The 23,057-nt window shown below is 34.8% G+C and overlaps 2 protein-coding genes across 7 annotated transcripts in view; one reads left to right on the top strand and one right to left on the bottom strand.

Moving 5' to 3' along the window:
• The window catches only part of Fbxl7_1 (F-box/LRR-repeat protein 7), a 280,685-nt gene that overhangs the window by 24,964 nt on the left and 232,664 nt on the right, over positions 1 to 23,057 (top strand). The gene's annotated exons all lie outside the window — the stretch shown is intronic.
• Positions 1 to 23,057, bottom strand: part of Npr1_0 (atrial natriuretic peptide receptor 1) — a 144,819-nt gene that overhangs the window by 22,752 nt on the left and 99,010 nt on the right. For 4 of the 6 annotated variants that reach the window (XM_011193686.3, XM_054225164.1, XM_054225166.1 and 1 more), the window contains exon 2: positions 2,447 to 3,596. The exons of the other annotated variants lie outside the window; for them this stretch is intronic. In XM_011193686.3, coding sequence (XP_011191988.2) covers positions 2,447 to 3,317 — 871 coding nt within the window. In that variant the 5' untranslated portion in view covers positions 3,318 to 3,596. The remainder of the gene's footprint in view (positions 1 to 2,446; positions 3,597 to 23,057) is intronic. 6 annotated transcript variants of the gene reach the window in all.

Genomic DNA, 23,057 nt, shown 5'->3' with positions numbered 1-23,057 from the left:
GATACTTAATTTACATGACTCAGTTTTCTCAACTCATCTAACGACTAATAATTACAAGCTAACTAGCGAACTTGTTGCCTTGTGTACTTAAGTGATTTCGATTTAAACCTGAATGAGTAATATACATAAATTGCATATTTGTGGATATAATTATAAAGGGTTTGATTAAGCAAATAAGTCATTTGTAAAGTTAACGATACTAAAATATGGTATGATTTGCGTTTATTTACTGAGATGAGAATGGACAATTATATTTCGTGATTTAGAAATAGACATTTATTTGTTTTATTTACTTACATATGAGATATATCGTATAATCTCATTCCAACTGCTTATGAAAGCTGAAGGGGACCCATACAAATACGCCATATAACAAGGAACAGTGAAAATATTGGTGCAAACTCCGAAAGACAGTGTACGAACAAAGTCAAACTGACGACAAACTCAATGAGGTTCGAAACTCGGCATGAGCATTTTTTCTTTTTTGTATTTCTGATCATATTCAATATTAATTATGCTGAAATAGATTTATTTAAGATCCCAAGCATTTCGAGATCTAAATCTTACATGACATTCAAAAATATATTTTTTTAATGTTATGACTAAACTGGTAAATTTTGATGTGATATCTTCGACTAAAAATAGTGACAAAAAGCTTTTCAAGCTGAGGACTTTTTATAGTTAAAAATAAGAGATTTCTTTGAAAAAACAGTCAGAGAAAAACTTTTAAAAGATGCCTATCTTCAAACTATCTTCAAACTATCTTGATATTACGGTGTTGCCAAGTTATTCGATTTGATTTTTATATCTCTCTCTTTTAGTTGTTAAAGAGAGTATAATAATTTTGTTCACATTGTTTGTGTCACCCAGAAATAAAAGACTTAATTAAGCCATAAATAAAGTTATAAAACTAAAATTTGGTACAAAGGATCACACTAGGAAGAGGTATATTTGGATGTAATTTTTTTGGAGAAGTGGGCGTCGTTTCCCTTACGTACCCCATTACACACCATTAAAATAGTTGAAATCGGATAATAACCACGCCCACCTCCCATACAAGGTTATGTTAAAAATTACTAAAAGTGAGTTAACTCACTAACGAAAAAGTCAGAAACACTAAATTTTACAGAATAAATGGTATATAAGAGCTGCACTCCGATTAAAAAAAAAAGGAAAATGGGCCACTTATGGGTCAAAAACTATATCTCAGGAACTACTCGGTACATAATATTTTCTTGACAACCTGATAACACGTATAAAAAAAAAAATGGGCGAAATCGGTTTACAACCACGCCTACTTCCCATTTAACGAAATTTTGTTTTCCATCTGATCCCATCGCTTTAATATATCCTAGGTGATGTAAATTAGTGAAATCGGTTCAGGAATTAACTCAGCCCTCATATACTATATATAATGATTTTCGTTATTCTATTGGACTTTTTGTTGAATATATGGGTCAAATTGTGTGTTATTTTAATAAAACTATATCAAATTGCGATAAAACGTTCGGTTGCACCCGAACTTAGCCTTTCCTTACTAGTCTTATATAAAGTTGTAGTCTAGAAGGACCAGCATTGAATTTGGGAAATTTTGGAAATTAATTTATGAAATATGAACTTACTGACCTACTGAAGCAGACTTTAGAATACATACATACGTACATATAATACATACTAGTGTATATAAAATTGCTTCTATTAATAAAGAAATTAATGATTACTGTTAAATAATACTTGAAGTACAAACATATAATTTTGTTGTCGTATCGATGTCAATATTCGTTAAAAAACGAACTCACTCACACTAATCGAGACGTCTATGCAACCTGTGCAATCGAAGTCGGCGTTCAACAACCTTTCGAGGGCTGTCATTATAAATATTGTACAATTATATTGTACTTATATTTATAAGCAAATAAATACATGCGAGTACATATTTACACAGATACAACGAAATTATTTATTGTAATTTGCATAAATAACACCAACGCACACGTTTGGGTTGTTTTGTTTTTGTATTCGTACGTGTGAGGGGAATAGTGGTTAAAAAACTCACAAGCAGCTATGCTGGCCTATGGCAAACTCACCACTTTTTTTACCACTTTTGTGGATTTAAAAAACTTCGGTTTAACCAGCTTTTTCACCACCTTTGGCTGGCAGGGAAAATGCAATAGGTGGTCTGAGTAGTCGCTTCTGTTTGAGTGTGTGTTAGGGCTAATTGTTACAGGGTACACCATTGCTCGATTATATGAGATAGCAGTCAAATATCATCATTTGGTATGTAATGAAACACGGACGCTCGTGTTATTTGTTTTTAACGGAAGTGAAACATTTTGTTTAGAAATACTTGTGTTAGCTTATATTATTAGGTAGAAATTTTGTTTTCATTGCAAACACTTCACCATAGCCATGCGTTAAAATACTAAAATTTAAGCTGTATACTTACTTCGTACTTCCTTCGATAGTTTCATCATCATATTTTTAATCTTCGTGCCATTCCACGTATTCCTATCGAATCCCTGCTGTATAACCGAACTTGTACCCAGCTTCTCATGTATCGCATACGAGCAGAAGAAACACACCGAATAGCCTTTATCATCAATATTATCCGATTCATAGATCAGAGCCGTGCGCGTCCAATTGAATTCGTTGATGATCGCGAACACCGCATTGCCCAAATTGTTACCCTGTGTGCCACGTAGACGCGTCAATGTCGGAAAATTGCCAGCTTTCTTGCCAAATGCCGAAGCACTACCGGCCGTCGTTATAACGGGTATACTATAAGCGCCAGCATAACGTGAGATCGGCGCCAAAACATATTCACACGGCAGACCGAAGATGGCATGCAAATACGGCTGCTGCAGCAACACCTCATAGAAACCAATCGGTCCGTATATCGACGAGCAGAAGGAGTCACGGGCTACGAGCGTAAAATCAATGTAGGCTTCGTGAAAACCATGTTTCTGCACCGCACCAATACCGAGCTCGAGTGCGGGCAACATTTTCGCCATGAAGCAGTCATTATTTGTATCCGGTTCGGTGGTGGGCAACATAGCCAACAATGTAATGTGGTATTCGGCATAATGGGGCGTGTCATTGCGTCGTGGCGCTATAAATGTTTGCACCGATTCGCTTTTAACGCCCTTCCGTATGAAAGGAAACGTTTGACTGGCAATGCGTGTGGGTATCAGTGGGGACTCCGTTTGGTTGTTAGTGGTGGTGTTGACTAGTGCCACAGCACAGACGAGTAAAATCAGCAGCGTTTGACGGAGTAGTGAGCACAGATAACGCTGCATAATACGGCCACCAATTCCCATAGTGTTGTGGTGTCGCTGTGTGCGGATTAAAGCATTTTACCGCTATTGAGCGGATATTTCGGCGGGTTGTGGTTTTTTTTTATTGATTTGCACTGTTAATTGTTGGGATAACTTTGTGTTTTTTGTTGTTCCAATAAATAAATTAAGTTTGTACTACTGTATGTGGGATGAATATCCATAACTGTACTTTAGGTTTTTGTTTTATTTTTTTCAAAGCTATACATTTGACTTCACACAGTTTTTTTTTGTATACCGTTTTTATTTTAAGACATCTTCACTCTGTTGGGTTTACAAAAATTTTGTAAAAATAAAATATTATAACCTCAATTGTGTACGGAAGTGGTATTTAGTGGTTAACACATTTAAGTTAAAGATACATATGTATATATTTTTTGAGTTTTTTAATGCGTTTTGTTTTGATTAATTCTTTTTTGGTTTGATTTTTTTTATTAAATAATTTTTTGTTGTTTTTTCATGTTGTTACTCTTTTTGGTTTCATTATTTTCTATTTTCTATTTTTTATTTCATTATAATGTTTTCATGGCAAATGTTTGCATATTAGTTCCACACAACACAATTCAAGTATTGATTTATGTAAATTATTTGATTGTTTAAAGTTCGCATTTTTATAGCAAATCTCATAAATAATATAATTGGATGTTTCTTTCACTGGTTTTATGCAAATTTTTCGAATTGTTATTGCTTATTTATAACCATATATAACTAGATTAACCTAACCTAATATATATTCATATATGCTATAGTTTTATCAGATCAAATTGTGTCGCGATTATCATACTAATTATTTTAACATTTTCATGTCCCATAAATTGTTTTAGTTTATCGTGGTAGTGACTGATATGTACCTTTATTAGCTTGTGTCTGTGCCTCCAATCGCTTACCAATTAAAAATTACACCCTAATTGAACAGCTTTCTCTTTGTGAGAAATTCTATTTTTTATTCCAAATTAGTTAGTAGGAGCATTTGTATGTTTTTTTTCTGTAAAATGGGTGACAGAATCGAAAAATTCCCGATAAACATTCGTTCGCTTAGTTAAGTTCCTAAATTTAGAGAAACATTTGAGAGAACAAGTAAGGAAGGGCTAAGTTCGGGTGTAACCGAACATTTTATACTCTCGCAATTTATTTATTTAACTCTATTAATATTATATTATACACAATTTGACCCACATATTCGTCATATATATTGTACAAAGTCCATTGAAAGTTGGAAACCCTAATATTAGGTTAGAAGCACCGAAGTCCTCATGTTCGATATATGGGGCCTTAAAAAGCTATGGTCCGATTTCGGCGATTTTTAGAATGGGGCTGCCACACCATTAACATAGTATTTGTGCAAAGTTCTGCACCGATATCTTCACTAGTACTTACTTTATATATTGTAAAGCAAACGATTCAGATCGTCTTCAAAGTTCTGGTATATAGGAAGTAGGCAGTAGGTTGTGAAGCGATTTGGCCTATTTTCACAACATATCATTGGGATGTCAGGAAACTATTACAAACCAAGTTTCATTGAAATCGGTGGAGTAGTTCCTGAGATATGGTTTTTGACCCATACCACGCCCATTTTCCATTTTGTTAAAAAATTAGAGTGCAGCTTCCATCTCCCATTTCTTATGTGAAATTTAGTGTTTCTGCCGTTTTTCGTTAGTGAGTTAACCCACTTTTACCAATTTTCAACCTAACTTTTGTGTGGGAGGTGGGCGTGGTTATGATCCGATTTCTTTCATTTTTGGACTGTATTAAGAAGTGGCTAAAAACAACGACTGCAGAAAGTTTGGTTTATATAGCTCTATTGGCTTGCGAGATATGTACAAAAAACTTAGTAGGGGGCGGCGCCACGCCCACTTCCCCAAAAAAATTACATCCAAATATGCCCCTTCATAGTGCGATCCTTCATACGAAATTTTATTTCCATAGCTTTATTTATGGCTTAGTTATGGCACTTTATGTGTTTTCGGTTTTCGCCATTTTGTAGGTGTGGCAGTGGTCCGATTTTGCTCATTTCGAAAGCAACCTTCCTATGGTGCCAAGAAATAAGTGTGCCAAGTTTCATCAAGATATCTTAATTTTTACTCAAGTTACAGCTTGCACAGACGGACGGACGGACGGACGGACGGACAGACAGACATTCGAATTTGAACTCCACTCTTCACCCTGATCACTTTGGTATATATAACCCTTTATCTAACTCGTTTAGTTTTGGGTGTTACAAACAACCGTTATGTGAACAAAACTATAATACTCTCTTTAGCAACATTTGTTGCGAGAGTATAAAAAGCCATGGTTTGTTCTCCGAGAACATATTCCGAAATACATATTACAATATATATAAAGCACGTGAAAAAGGGGTGGATGCGTTTTAGGCAGCTCAAGTGAAATATACATACATATGTACTTCAAAAGAGGTCCACCTTCCGCGTAGTCTCAAAATTAAGGTACCAATTTCATCGGTCGAATCAAACGACTTTCCATAAGTTAAGTTACATATATATTATATATATGCTATATATTATGGTTTAATATTTTATATCATAATTTATACAAATATTTCAAATTTATCGTTTGCCGAACACTCTTTGCCCACCCTTTTGAATAATGTATTTGGCCTTCAACTTTGTCGGTGTCGATAAAAATCCACACAGTATGCTTGTGTAGATGCGTTTATAAGGAGTTCTGCAGTTATATAAGCCTTTTTTGTCAAACGGCTGGCTACTATGGAAACCCTTGTAGGAAAGTGCTCGCCACTGAGTTTAAAAATTTATAAATAAAATTTAGAAGTTTTGTTATACATGTCTCAGATTTAGTTTGAAGAATAGTTTCGACTTTCGTTTGTAGTATTTTTTAAAACAATTCTTACAATAATATTTTGTAGTAGACAAACAAAAACAGAAAGAAGGCAGCGAAGAATTTATAGTTGTTCAGAGCGTACAGTGTTTTCACTTTGAGTCAAGTTTATAGAACATTTTTGGGTTCAACTTTAAGCATTTCTATCAAATCCGCTCCGCAGCAATATATTTACAAATAAGAGATAATAATATGTATAAATTAATAACAGGGATGCATTATGGACATGCTGTATGACTTTATGAGATACTTTTACGCATCAATCAGTAGTAATGCGATTTCCTGCATGGTATGTAAGTCAATCTAAAAGTCTCAACAGTTTCTAAATATAATGTTTTGCGTGCTTTTTTTTTTGACCACAACGCTGTACATTTGCCAGCCGGCGTCTGCATTTTTTTCCAAAACTTGGCATTTTTTTCTTGTACTGTAGAACACCAAATAATCAATCGCAAGTTTATACAAACTTGTTTGGGGCTTCTACATTTTTCGGTCACTTTTTTGACTTTTGTGTACGTATGTATGTAAACAAACGGCTAAAAATAGCATTTTGCACTCAAACATTCAATAATTTCGATATTTGTTATTATATTTTAAGTTTTTTGCTCGTCGCGTGTTGAAGGATTTATAAATAAAAAAACTTAAATGAGTTGTTCCAGACGAATACATGTATGTATGTTTGTAGAGGAAAAGAAAACGATAATATTCGTTATCACTGCTATTTATTTATTTAAAGAGTTCGCACCTTAATTAATGTTTTTTAAATATATTTTTATGTCTATTTATAGTTTGATAAATTTAAGTTTATTTTTTTTTTATGGCATATTAATAACTGAATAACAGTAAAACACTGTAGATGGCACTGTGTGAAACGCTTCGTTACGATATCTGTTTAAAGTTGAAATTTTTAAGTTCTTCAAGTATGCTTCCAATAAAATATTATTATAATCCATGCTTTCAAATCTTACACTGATTATTGTTAGCTCAATTTAATTGTTCATCAGTTTCTTATCAATGAACCTTAGAATCTTGGTTTTATTACACAGCTGCGCTTAGTTTGTATTCTCTCTACTCTCTACTCTCTAAACAAAACCCGATCTTGGGAATTGATATTTTTAGCTGATAAAATTAATTAAAATCAAAAACGTAGAATGATGGAACTTTTAAGTTGTTAAAATATATTTCTCATATACAAAAAATCATCACAGAAATATATTGAAATCATATAATATAAGCTTGAATCTAAATTATGCTGATATTTTTATAATTTATTTTCTAAACTGATTAATAATGAAAGTCTCTTTGGTACTTAATCGTTTTATAAGTACCAAAGTAAATGTATGAGTATCTGCCATACACCACTTTTGCCATTACAATCAAATATATGTACATTAATTAAAATATTGCATAGGGAAATGCCATTGCGACAGTGTATCAACTAGACAATATTGAAAGTCAAAGGTCTACGCTTAATTATATGCAACTGAGAGATAAGTTCAATTTCCGCGTTACGGATGTGGCTTGGCAAACCGGCAGTTAACACCGTGCGCCGGATCAATTTATTTTCCAGCTTATTTACTTAAGCTTTCATAAATATTTATTCACTTCTTATGTGAAGGATTTGTTTTTTATTTAACTTTCAATTTATTGTACAAATATACATATAGAATATATCAAATACACATGTACTTATACATATATGTATATGTATGTAAGCTTATAAAAATACAATTATTTACCTTTGCAGACATTTTTGTTTATAATGACAATTCGATGGGTTGCTTATTTACTGATAAGCGTCTTTGAATACCTGCATATGTGTATGAAGACATGCATCAGCTATCAGTTGAGGGATCCTGATATCTTATATTCAAGTAAGGTAATAAATTACAAGTGAAAAGTCTATTAGTGATCAGAAAGAAAGACATTTGTTAAGTTTTGGTCAACAAATGAAACAAAGTTTGTTTTGTAAATCTGATTTTTATACTCTCGCAACAAAGTTGCTAATAGGGTTATATCTATATACCAAAGTGATCAGAGTGACGAGTAGATTTGAAATCATATTTGAGTGTAATTTTTTTGGAGAAGTGGGCGTGGCCCCGCCCCTACTAAGTTTTTTGTACATAGCTCGTTAATTACTAAAGCTATATCAACCAAACTCTCTAGAGTCGTTTGCTTTGGACATTATATATTATAATCACGCATACCTCCCATACAAAGGTTATGTTGAAACCTTAAATTTCATGGTAAAGAAGATACAGAAGAGCTGCCCTCAAATGTCTATACAAACTTTGAAATGGGCGTGGCGTCGTTCACTTATGGGTGAAAAACGATATCTCAGGAACTACTCGACGATTTTCACTGAAATTGAGTTCGTATCGTTAATTTGGCATTCTTATACTGCAGTTTGAAAAGTAGCGAAATCTGTTCACAACCACGCCTATTTTCCCTATACCACAATTTTGAGCTCCATATGATTCGTTTACTTTGCAATCTATAAATTAAGCACCAGTGAAGGTTTCGGAACAGAACATTTATAGTGAAGGATCTCCTGTTTAAAAATTGCTGAAGTCGGAGCATACATTTTCAAAGATACCAGATACCTAAAATTAGGACCTGAATGCTTGTGATAAATTTTTTACCGAAAATATATGTAGGTATATCTCTCAGATATTCTAAAGAGAAACGGCGTTGGACTTTTTGAAAGTGCGGTCGATGTTTCCAGTTAACTAGTAGGCTTTGGGCGTCGAAAACCATTAGTTAAACAATATTTTATATAATATATAGTAAAATATATTCATCCAAGTCTAAATAATCTATCAACAACAACAAGGTGCTGTGTCGGCCGTCTAAAAATACGTTCAAACGACGTAGAATCCCAGCTAGCGAAATCAAAAGATCGTTCGTTGAAGTCCACGCATTCAACTTTTAGCCAAAAATATAATTTATCATTCCGCTGGCACACTCACTCATCGACCGATATGTGATACCATCACTCTGATATTTCAAGCTAGCTATCATACTTGTAGTACTGTTCAGTACTGAACGAAGTTAGCTTTTGTTCACTTTTTCTAATTATAGCTTTTATGGTTTCAATGGTTTGTAAAAAAAGTCTTGAGACCTCCTATAGAACGATAGTAAATGGCAATTTGTTAATTATTCAATTTACAATTTTTGGCGGATGATTTTGCTACGTGCGCCATTAGACAGCATTTTACATACATACATATTTATGTACTTACATATGTACATATGTATTTCCCCGCCGGCTTTCAAACTTTTGTTTTGACTGCCATCGCTGATATTCAACTAATGCTTGTTTAATTTAATGATATGAGCTTTGGTCTTTTGTTGTTGTTTTGTTTTCGAGTTTTTTCATTTATGCTTATTTGCTTTTTGTTGACTGTCTATTTTTGGCGACAGTTTCGACAATAATGTCCGGCGCTTGTGCGACTTAATGCTATATATATATGTATATTTATGTACGTCTATTTGATCACTTTTTGTTTTGTTTGCTTCAACATTTCGCTTTGATTGCTTTTCAGATTTAGCACCAAAATAAACTGATATACAATAAATACATATGTATGTACCATAATTATGTACGCTTGTATATAATACATATATATAAGTATATATGTGTGCATATGTATGATTTTCGCTTGTTTTCAGGGGCTTGGCTGATTTTGCTTAGCTAAAGCGTGTTGCCGTAGATAATATTTTATGCTATAAATTATATATACACACATGTACATATATGTATGTTTGTATTTGAATTAAAATGCATTTTTTATAACACTGTTGTTTTTGTTGTTGTACCAAAAAATTAACATATTCCGCGCTGTGACAAATCTTTCGTGATTTCAGCTTTTTATTTTGCAAATCTCTAAGCAGTTGTGCAAAAATATCACAAATTTGTTTGAGTAGCAACATAACAAGAATAAAAATGAAAAAAAAAAAATAGAAAAAGACAAATTCGGGGATTAATACTGAAAGTGTTAGAAGTTGCCTGCGTCTCGTTGTACTCAGGGCGCGTTACAATTTTTTTCTGCTGATTTTGAGAAAGAATACTTGAATCAACTTAACTAGAATATTTACTCATAATGATCTCTCATTCACAATCATCCAAATTCTGGTAAATATTGAGGGTTTTCAAGATAGTTATTTGTTAAGTTGCTTTCAAGACTTTAAAATACAAATGGCATATTGTTTGAAAAGTATTTACTTCGAAAGATCTTATCATCTTATCTGAAAATCTTACCGAAGTGCTCTCTTTCCCCAGCTCTATTTAGCAGCTTTAAGATTTCAAATGCTGGCTACCGTCTATTTCCAAGTACTGAAACTGGCTTTGAAGATGAGTTCATTTTCCACAATTTTAGTTACTTTTCCGATTTACGAAATAAAGGTTTTCTAGAAAGAAGTTTTTGGAACTTAAAACAACCTAACGTAATGTAACATCCAATTGAGGTCACGTTATATGGTTAAAACTATTGCCGGTTGCTAGCTGTAGAAGTTGCCCTGGAGGAGGACGAGGTAGAATCATATTATCACTTTCTACTGGAATGTACCGTCTTTGTGAGATCAAGACAAATATTTCTCGGATCTCTCTTTTTCGAACAACCACGCGAAATGGTGGATATAGAAGTGAAAAATCTCTGCAGACTTGGAGTAGCTTTTGGGCACTTTAACGAATTCGAATATTTAATTAAAGGGGAGCATCCCATAGGGAACAACCATGCAACCAAAATTAACCTAACCTAATTATAAAATTTAATTATGCTCTTGGTAAAAATCCAAAATTACTTGCGTGAAATCAGCCAAACAGTAAGCGATATTTTATCCTAAATAATTTGCAAACACATACATATCTCTTTATTTGCTTGCCTACGTCACACGCCATAAATGAATTCTTTAAAGATTATTGCGCTTGCACGCAAATTTTTTGTTAGGTTTCGGTAGAGAATTTTTTGGGGATTTAGAATATTTTGTATGTTTGTTTATATTTATCAATAAATTTAGGTATCTTAAGCTCATTGATTTGTTGTGAAACTCAGTTCAAACAGCTTTATGGGATTTGCATTAAAAATTTGGCTTTTTTTTTGGAAGAGTTTCATTTACTAAAAAGTTAAATTAAATAATGTAGCTCAAAACGTGTGCCATAAGATATTATAAACAGATGTAACAAATTACTAGATACAATATTAGCTAGATACTTGGAGAGGGCGTAAGACTTGGACGATGGATCTAAATTTGACCATGTTCACTCTAACGAAAAATAAATTTTCGTTGACTTTTGAGAGGAACTAACTGACCAATTAGATTTGTGTATTCATATAGTTTAGTGGTAATCGAGTCCTGAATAGTTCCAGCAAAAAACATGTCCTAGAGGACAACATAGAGCCGAAAAATTAAAATTTGGACTAGGTTTTTTCGATACCAAATCGAGTTTTGATATTCATTATTTTTTCAATTTTATGTTTTTGCTTTTCCTCTAAAAATAAGTCAGTTAAAAGGTCTAAATGTATGTGAAAATATTTACATACAAAGCATATATTTACAATTTCGATACATACATACATACTTCACATACGTTATTGATTTTCACCTTTGAAATGTTAACGTTCGAAAGTCATTGACATTAAAAAGCCACGAGTTTGCACTTTTTTCTCTGTTTTTTCTTTACTTTTGATTTTCAATATTAATTTATACAAAATGCAAATATTTATGCCATATATTCATATGGGTTATAATGAGCCGTCAGTTTATACAAATGACATTTATATGTCAGAGTTTCCATTTTTTATTTAGGTTTAAAAATAGCAGACAATTAACGTTTAGCTCAAGAAATGGTCACATGAAATATTTCAACTGAACGGAATATAATTAATTGTTTAGCTACAAAAACACCACACATGTGACACGGGCTATAATTAAGCTTACTTTTATGGATATTGAATTTTTAAACGTCGAAATCTAGTTGGTGGCGTGTGTAACGGGTACTCCCTGGCACGGAGGGAAATATTTAAATATGCAGAAATATATTTGAACTTAAGCTAAAGGGTATTTCAAGATGTAGATACTCGTATAATAGATTACAAGGGATCAGGGTGACGAGACGAGTTGAAATCCGAATGTCTGTCTGTCCGTCCGTGCTACGGATAACTTGAGTAAATATTAAGATACACATGTTCCTCGGGACCGTGAGAATGTTGTTATTGGGCGAAATCTGACCACTGCCACGCCCACAAAAAGCAAAGCAGAAAAAAATAAAGTGTCATAACTAAGCCATAAATAAAGTTATAAAAGTAAAATTTGGGGAAGTGGACGTGGCGCCCCCAAATAGGTTTTTTGTATATATCTCACAAACCAATAAAGATATATAAACCAAACTTTCTGCAGTTGTTTCTGCAATCACACCATGAAAATAGTTGAAATCGGATAATAACCACCCCCACTTCACATACAAAGATTATGTTGAACATTACTAAAAGACTAACTAACTAACGAAAATCCGCAGAAACACTAAATTTTACAGAAGAAATGATAGAGAAGAGCTGCTGTCAGATTAAAAAAAAAAAAAGAAAAATGGCGTGGTGTCGCCCACTTATAGGTAAAAAAACCATATCTCAGGAACTACTTGACCGATTTCAATGAAAATCGTTATATACTAGTTTCTTAACACACTGATGACGCGGACGGATACGTGCGAAATCGGTTTACAACCACGCCTATTTCCCATATAATTCGATTTTGAATGCCATCTGATTCCTTCACTTTAAAATATAAACATGAGGAACCAATAAAGACAGCGGAATAAAACTTTACACAAATACTGTATTTAAGCTGTGACATCACTTGTGGAAAAATTGTCGAGACCGGCCTATAACTTTTCAAGATCCTTGATATCGATCATGAAAAACTCGCTGAGTAATGGTAATTTTTCACTGAAAATATTGGTAAATCTCTCAGATATTTTAATGTAATTTACAAAAATTTTTGCAATTAAGCAAATTTTTGTACTTCACAATTCTTATTCAAAATTTAAGCGCTCACGGGTACAATCTTTTAATATTTATCTTGAAATGTGTGTTTCTAAAATATTGTATAAATATTTATGCGAAACTTTTTGTTTTCTTACATTTTATTTTAAACCGGTTTAATTAATTGCACACACTTTATTTTTTAAATTATTTTTTGTTTTTCGTTTTCACTCGTTTTTTTCCTTGTTTTTGCTTTGTGGCAATTCAATTTGAATTTAGTGCCGCATTTAGCGAAGTGATTATTTTATACTGCCCGCCATCAAAGGTGGTTTAAATGTACACATGCAGGTATGTATATAAATAAATTTATACATTTTTTATATTTACTTATTTGTATTGTTGCATTTGTTGTTATTTTTAGCTAAAATGAATCCCAATAAAAAAACCAAATGTGGTGTGTGTAGAGTGATTTAGCGGTTTTGCGTGTAGAATAACTAAACGGTTTCTTTAAATATTTATTTTAAAGCTGTGGAAAACATTTGATTTGATTTTCATTTCTAATTTTGCTAAAAAATAGTCTGTGCGAAAGAATTAAAGAGTTCCATGAATAAACGTGGGCATGTTTGCTATGTTAACGTACAAGTTCGAATAAATACACTTATATACACAGTTACCTAAAAACATGTATATCTAAGTACATACAGTTACGTAAATAAACGCAAATAATAGATATATTTGTACTTTTGAGAGTACATTGTTAACCAGATGCTTATTGGAATCCGTTGTATTTTTGGTGTTGACCTTGAACATGAAATCTCTGCCGCACAAAAAAACTTCGCAGTTAATCGCACAATGCACTCAGTCGCTTTGTTGCGCGCACTCCTTTTAAAGTTCAATTCTAGAGATTTTTGTTTCAACTTTCTTGTTTGATTGTTTGTTAGCGGTATGTATTTGTCTTGATTTAAAACATTTGCAAATTAAACGTCATTATTACGTCAAAATTAAAATGCATTTTAATAAAAACGTAACAATAAATTTGCTTTATTAAGTGGATGGGTTACTTAGAAACGAGTGACGAGAGTTTGAAACTTGTCTGATCTGTTTTTGAATTTCACATATTAGAAATGCATTGTATGTGATTTTCATGAGGCCATGTAGAACCACGTTTCTAAAAGAGGACGTGGAAGGAGGTGGATATATATATATATATATATTTGGCGTAGGAACCGCTTTAAGCGATTATAGCCGAATCCACCAGAGCGCGCCACTCATTCCTCCTTTTTGCTTTTTGGCGCCAACTGGAAACACCAAGTGAAGCCAGGTCACTTTGCACTTGGTCTTTCCACCGGAGTGGAGGTCGTCCTCTTCCGCGGCTTCCTCCAGCGGGTACTGCATCGAATACTTTCAGAGCTGGAGTGTTTTCTTCCATCCGTACAACATGACCTAGCCAGCGTAGCCGCTGTCTTTTTATTCGCTGAACTATGTCAATGTCGTCGTATAACTCGTACAGCTCATCGTTCCATCGTCTGCGGTATTCGCCGTTGCCAATGTTTAGAGGACCATAAATCTTGCGCAAAACCTTTCTCTCGAAAACCCCAAGAGTCGTCTCATCGGATGTTGTCATCGTCCACGCTTCAGCGCCATACATCAGGACGGGAATAATGAGCGACTTATAGAGTTTGATTTTGGTTCGTCGAGAGAGGACTTTACTTTTCAATTGCCTACTCAGTCCAAAGTAGCACCTGTTGGCAAGAGTGATTCTGCGTTGGATTTCAAGGCTGACATTGTTGGTGTTGTTAATGCTGGTTCCCAGATAAACGAAATTATCTACAACTTCAAAGGAGGTGGATAATGTGTGTGATAATGTCCAGCTCAGCCGAGGCCTATCTGCCCAGTATTAAACAGCAATAGGACAACAGAGCTCCTACATGTTCCCATGTTACTATTAGTGTGACAGACGTGCCTGATCATGGAATACTCAGCCAACAACTTCCCGTGATTCCGTTGTGGCCAGGAACTAAGACCAGTCTAATCGAAAAGTATAACGATACCTGCAATAGCGAAGATAAGCATTCCTTAATCAGCCTTGAGCGCATGGTTAGCGAATTCAAAGCAAGTATTGCCGCTTTACTATCAGTGTGGATCGTCACCTCTCTAAATGTGCCAGGGCTAGGCTCGGCGACTTGGTTATGATCCATTAACTTCGGGATGATGTCGAAGTGTACTCGGATTTTTAGGTGTCCAGGCACGCACCCCTCTAAAACCCGGTTTCCCTAAGTTTGATACCAGCTTTCGTGGCCATGCACCTTCCAGCTAAGTATGTGTGGGTGCTATATGTACAAATGTAGACGGATGAGAATATATTAAAAAAGAAACGAAAAATACTGTTTTTTTAGCACACCTCTTCTATACTTTTCATATAGTTGGAAAATGTCGAAAGTTTTCTTTAGAAAAGGGAGTTTTAGTTTGTGTGTAGTAGTAGTTTAAGGGGGGAAAACGTTATAGAAAAGAAGTAAGGAAGGGCTAAGTTCGGTTGTGACCGAACATTTTATACTCTCGCAATTTATTTGTTTAATTTTATTAATATTATATAATACACAATTTGACCCACATATTCGTCATATATGTGGAATAAAGTCCGTTGAAAGTTTGATATCTAAATTTTTACTCAAGTTACAGCTTGCACGGACGGACGGACAGACAGACATCCGGATTTGAACTTTTCTCGTCACCCTGATCATTTTGATATATACATATAACCCTATATCTAACTCGTTTATTTTTAGGACTTACAACCAACCGTTATGTGGACAAAACTATAATACTCTCGTAGCAACTTTGTTGCGAGAGTATAAATATTATAATATTCAATCCGCTGAGGTTAAACTGGTCCAAATTGCTGTCATTGTCGTCTTTAAAATATAATCGAAAATAATTTCTTTTTGAACTATCCATTTGAACAGCAGCTAAATATTTTATACCAACAACATTCGCTTATGTCATTAGGCAGCTCATTAGCACACAATTCATATGAAAGCAATGATTCTTGTCATCAAACAACAAAAGCAAAAAACGAGATTTTGTAGCAATTTTTATAGCATCGGTCATTTGATTTTATTGCAGCTACTTTTATAGCACTAATACACTGTTTAAATGTGTCTATGTGTTGCTGATCTGTCATGGTTGGTTAGCGCTTAGTCAAATTTCTGTGCGCTCATTACACAGTAATAGAATATGACTTAAATCGCTGCTTTTGCGTAATGGAACCGGCAAATTTATGGATTTTAGCATTTTCGGTGAATAATTGGAAATAGTCATATGTAAATACAGATTGTACCTTCTATAATTTGACTTCTATGACTTTGTTCTTTAGGGTAACCGATTGTCTAACTATTGATGAACGGAGCAGCCATAAATATTCAGGGTAATAAGAGATAGTCGGTTACTCTCAAATTAAAGTTCCAATCTAAAGGAAATATTTAACTTCTCAAAATTCACAATTTTTTTTAAATAAAATTATCATATTTTTTCAAAATTTATTAAATTTAATTTCAAAACTGGTGCTCAAGTGAGCTGTCGCATTTAATAATCGTGAATACTTTAAATTTTTCCAAAGTGTAACTATTTCAGTGTTCGTAGGTGTTAGCTCGTGCATAGTACGCTGTCCAAACAATCGCTGCACGCTGAGTAACAAACCGTAGGCGGCAATTTTTATACAAATGACAGCTTGCAGCTCTGCATGTGTGCGCTATGTATGTCTGCACTACTTAAGAAGTAATTATTATTTATACAATTTTTGCAGTAAATATACACACGTAAACATGCGGGAGGAATTCAAATTACACACGCGGAAACAGTGATATAATCGAATGTGTGTATGTTTGCATGTACGTAGAGATGTAGTTACATTGACAATGAATATTTAATCAAGTGTTTCAAATTTATCGCAGTCAATTGAGCGACAAAAAACTGACCCATGTCAATAATTATTAATTATAGTATGCTTGACTACAGATATTTATACATACATCTGTACATACATTCATTCATTCGCCATTTGTAATGATGACAAAGTGATAATTTTTTTTTGTATGTGACTGTAAATATTTTATAGTAAAATATTTTTTCCTCGGCTGAGTTCTAGGTAGTGTTTACTTGACACATTAAAATTGAATAACAACAAGTAAGGAAAGGCTAAGTTCGGGTGCAACCGAACATTTTGTCTCTCGCAATTTATTGCTATATTTTTATTAAGATAACACACAATTTGACTCATATATTCGGCATAAAGTCCAATAGAAAAACGAAAATCATTATATATAGTATATAGGTTGAGGTAATTGCTGAACCGATTTCACCGACATACATTATATCTAAGATTATATGGTAATTTAATTTGCCTAAACAGCGCGCCACGTATCCCTCCTTCTGGCAGTTTGGCGCCAATTGGTTATACCAAGCGAAGCCAGTTCTCTCTCCACCTAGTCCTTCCATCGGAGTGGAGGTCTCCCTCTTCCTCGGCTTCCACCAGCGGGTACTGCATCGAATACTTTCAGAGCTGGAGCACTTTCATCCATTCGAATAACACATACAGCTCATCGTTCCATCGTCTGCGGTATTCGCCGTTGCCAATGTTTAAGGGACCATAAATCTTCCACAAAACCTTTCTTTCGAAAACTCCTAGTGCCGTATCATCGGATGTTGACATCGTCCACGCTTCTGCACCGTAAAAAAAGACGGAAATGATGAGAGACTTGTAGAGTTTGGTTTTTATTCGTCGAGAGAGGACTTTACTTTTCATTTGCCTACTTAGTCCATAGTAGCACCTGTTGGCAAGAGTGATTCTGCGTTGGATTTCAAGGCTGACATTATTATCGGTGTTAATGCTGGTTCCTAGGTATACGAAATTATCTACAACTTCAAAGTTATGACTGTCAACAGTGACGTGGGAGCCAAGACGCGAATGCGCTGACGGTTGTTTGACGACAGGAGATATTTCGTCTTGTCCTCGTTCACCACCAGACCCATACGCTTCGCTTCCTTATCTAGTCTGGAAAAAGCAGAACTAACGGCGCGGGTGTTGTTTCCAATGATATCGATATCATCGGCGTACGCCAGTAGCTGTACACTCTTATAGAAGATTGTACCTTCTCTATTTAGCTCTACAGCTCGCATTATTTTCTCCAGCATCAGGTTAAAGAAATCACACGATAGCGAGTCACCTTGTCTGAAGACTCGGTTGGTATCGAACGGCTCGGAGAGGTCCTTCCCGATCCTGATGGAGCTTTTGGTGTTGCTCAACGTCAGCTTACACAGCCGTATTAGTTTTGCGGGGATACCAAATTCATACATCGCGGCATAAAGGCAGCTCCTTTTCGTGCTGTCGAAAGCAGCTTTAAAGTCGACAAAGAGATGGTGTGTGTCGATCCTATTTTCACGGGTCTTCTCCAAGATTTGGCGCATGGTGAATATCTGGTCGGTTGTTGATTTTCTAGGTCTAAAGCCACACTGATAAGGTCCAATCAGTTTGTTGACGGCGGGCTTTAGTCTTTCACACAGTACGCTCGACAGAACCTTATACGCGATGTTGAGGAGGCTTATCCCACGGATATTAGTCCATCGTATTTTTGAAAATCCTATAATTAGGTATATGATAGCTAGGGGAAGTTATGATCCGATTTTAACCATTTCTGGTACGGAGACACACTATTAGAAGAAAAAGATTTCCTCTGAATTAAATTGAGATATCTGAGAGATTTACCGATATTTTCGGTGAAAAATTACTCAAAGGTACTGAGTTCTTCATATTCGATATCGGGGGCATTGAAAAGTTATAGCCGATTTCGAAAATTTTTTCACAAGTAATGGCCACAGATAATATACAGTATTTGTGCAAAGTTTTATTTCGCTATCTTCATTGGTTCCTTATGTATATATTATAAAGTGAGTTATAAGTGAAGTTGTCGTGGTTGTGAACCGATTTCATCCATGTTTCACACGTGTCATCAGGGTGTCAAAAAAACAGTATTTACCGAGCGGACAACAATGGAAAAAACAATGCAAGGTGAGCATGTACCGAAGAGAAAAGTACAATCTGTACAGACTGGCATTGACCGCTACGTCAACATAAAAAGGAAATCAAGTCCTATCAAGACAGCGGTTAATGCCAAAAAGTTTCAACCCGCCACGCTTAATACAAATAAGCCTGGAAATTTAAATGGCAACAGATTTGCCATACTAAGCAATGGTTTGGACGACGATGCGAAGGGTGCCACCACAGTCGCGAATGCTAAGCCGCCGCCAATATATTTACGTGAGCGTAGCTCAAATGCACTTGTTGATAAACTCAGTGAAATTGTAGGTACCAACAATTTTCATATCGTGCCTTTGAAAAAAGGCAAGATTGATGAAACTAAAATACAATCCTACACTGAGAAAAGTTTTATGGATATAGTGAAATTTTTGTCAAATAACAACAAGAATTATTATTCTTATCAACTGAAGAGCTCTAAAGGCCTAGTTGTTGTTTTAAAAGGCATTGAGTATTCGGTAGAATCTAATGATATCAAAGAAGCCCTTGAAGAATGCGGCTTTGGAATTAAAAATGTGGTAAATATCTTCAATAGAAATAAAGTACCACAACCAATGTTTAAAATTGAATTGTTGCCAAACTCTAATCCAATAAAAAAGAATGAAACACACCCAATATACAATTTAAAATATTTACTCCATCGTAGAATTACCGTTGAAGAACCTCATAAAAGAAATGGTCCGGTACAATGCACTAACTGCCAAGAGTATGGGCATACCAAATCATATTGCACTCTACGCAGTGTTTGTGTGGTATGTGGTGATTTGCACCCAATATCAAAATGCACTCTTAAAAAAGAGGATACAAATAAAAAATGCAGTAACTGTGGAGGAAATCATACTGCTAACTACAGGGGCTGCCCTGTATATAAAGACTTGAAATCAAAATTGTCACTGGGAATTCAAGCTCGTCGTAACCAAATGTTGAATATCCCTCGTAACGAAAATGAAGTAATTACAGACCAGAGTTCGAAACCCGGTAATTCTAAGGATATCCTTGTCCAGGGAAGCTATGCAAATGTGGTAAAAGGCAACGCTGTGCAAATGCAACAACCGCAAAATCCACCAAGTGGAGGTATTGAAAATATGATTCTAAATCTGACTCAATGTATGACACAATTCATGTCTACGATGCAAAACATGATCCAAGATTTGATCAAATCTCAAAATCAAATGTTACAAACTTTATTATCTAAAAAATGAGTATACTAAATATTTGTATATGGAATGCCAACGGTGTAAACCAACACAAACTGGAGTTAATACGATTTCTGACTGAAAAAAACATAGATGTTATGCTGATATCAGAAACTCATTTAACAAATAAAAACAATTTCTTTATAGCGGGATATAGACTTCATGTTACAAATCATCCAGATGGAAAGGCGCACGGTGGAACAGCAGTATTGGTTAGAAATCGGTTAAACCACCATGCTTTAGAACCACATGCTACAGCGCAGCTACAAGCTACAACAATATCATTGAAAAATCGAGGCTCTGACCTCAATCTGACGGCTATATACTGTCCACCTCGTTTTAAAATTACAGACTGCGAATTTAAAGTTTTTTTTGGAACGCTAGGTCCAAGATTTCTAGCTGGTGGTGATTATAATGCAAAACACATGTACTGGGGCTCACGTCTTATTAATCCGAAAGGACGACAGCTGTACTACACTATTATAAATAAGCACAATAACCTTGATATAATATCTCCTGGTAAGCCGACATACTGGCCCAGTGATAGAAACAAAATACCAGACTTAATAGATTTTGCTGTAGTCAAAAATATAGATAGATCGCTAATAACAGCAGATACATGTACAGACTTATCTTCAGATCATTCTCCTGTACTAATAAAGTTATTCGAACAGCCCATGATAGTTGAGCCAAAAGTATCTCTAACATCTTTTAAAACTAACTGGTTGAAATATAGAAAATATATCAGTAGCCACATTAATATCGATTTAAAAATAAGTACAGGAAGAGATATTGATGAAAGCGTAATGGAATTCAATGATGTAATAACAAATGCAGCTGTCTTGGCAACACCTAAAAGAAAAGTTAAGGTTTTTAGAAACATGACTAATAATGAAATAGAAAAGCTTGTAAATGAGAAAAGGCAAGCGAGACGTGAATGGCAGTTAAGTCGTTCCCCTTCAACTCTGCGTCAACTGAAATCGGCTGCACGTAAGTTAAAAAAAGCACTTAAACGCGATGAAGAATACAATACTGAAAATTATATAAAGCACCTGTGTCCAAATTCTAGCAAGAAAAACTCCCTTTGGAAAGCCCAAAAGTATTTTAAGCCTCCAGTAGATTCCAAGATGCCTATAAGACAGTCGAATGGTAATTGGGCGCGCAGTAATGAGGAAAAGGCAAATTGCTTTGCAAATCACCTTGAAAAGGTATTTCAACCCAATGTACCAAAAAACAACTTTAAGTTGCCAACTTTGCCCAATATTGCAAACGAGTCAAGCGTGTCTATTAGGACGTCTACTTATGAAATTATCAAGATCCTAAAAGAGCTAAATCCGAAAAAGTCTTCAGGACACGATAATATTACTCCAAAAATGTTAATTGAGTTGCCAAATATTGCTATATCAGTGCTCTCTTTGCTCTTTAATGCAATTCTTGGTTTCGGGTACTATCCAATTTCGTGGAAAAAGTCGCAGATCATCATGATAGATAAACCTGGAAAAGACTTAACACAACCATCTTCCTACAGGCCAATAAGTCTCTTACCATGTCTTTCCAAAATATTCGAAAAAGTTTTACTATCAAAAATGTCTCCTTTCCTCCACGAAAATAATATAATACCAACCCATCAATTCGGGTTTCGTGCTAAACATGGCACAGTAGAGCAAGTGAATAGAATTACAAACGAAATCAGGAAAGCATTCGAGCACAGAGAGTACTGTTCAGCTATTTTTCTCGATGTAGCTCAGGCGTTCGATAAGGTCTGGCATGAAGGCCTTTTATGGAAAATCAAAAACGTTTTACCTTACGAATTGCATAAAACATTGGAGTCATATTTAAGAAATAGGAAATTTACGGTTAAAGTAGCAGATTTTATATCAGAAGAACGAGCAATAAGGGCCGGTGTACCTCAGGGCAGTGTATTAGGCCCCACTCTGTACATAATATATACAGCAGACCTTCCAATAGCTAACAACGTATTGACATCCACTTTTGCGGATGACACAGCCATAGTAAGCCGAAACAAATGCCCCATTAGAGCATCAAGAGTATTAGAGGAGCACTTAACTTGTGTCGAAGAATGGCTAGCCAACTGGCGTATAAAAATTAATGAGCAAAAATGCAAGCATGTTACATTTTCCCTAAGGCCAGAAACATGTCGGACAATTAAAATAAACAATGTATTAGTACCCCAAGCGAATGAAGTAACTTATCTTGGGATTCACCTGGATCGAAGGCTTACGTGGCGGAAACATATAGCGAGTAAAGTAACTTGCATGAAGCAAATTTAAATTGGCTTCTAAACAAAAATTCTAAACTTAGCCTAGACAACAAAGTCCTGTTATACAATGCAATCATAAAACCGATTTGGATGTATGGTATTCAACTGTGGGGTACGACCTGTGCAACCAACATTGATATAATTCAGAGATTCCAATCTAAAATGCTTAGAACAATAACGGGTTCACCATGGTACATGCGTAATGAAAATATCCATAAGGATCTTGATATTCCTATGGTAAAGAAGGAAATAGAGGACAGCAGAAAGAAATATATTTCTAAACTTCGTGAACATCCAAACCCATTGGCAAACGCCTTGGTACATTCC

This window comes from Zeugodacus cucurbitae, chromosome 2 (genome assembly GCF_028554725.1).
Source record: "Zeugodacus cucurbitae isolate PBARC_wt_2022May chromosome 2, idZeuCucr1.2, whole genome shotgun sequence".
Taxonomy (NCBI): Eukaryota; Metazoa; Arthropoda; class Insecta; order Diptera; family Tephritidae; genus Zeugodacus; species Zeugodacus cucurbitae.
This window is presented reverse-complemented; position numbering and strand designations above follow the sequence as displayed.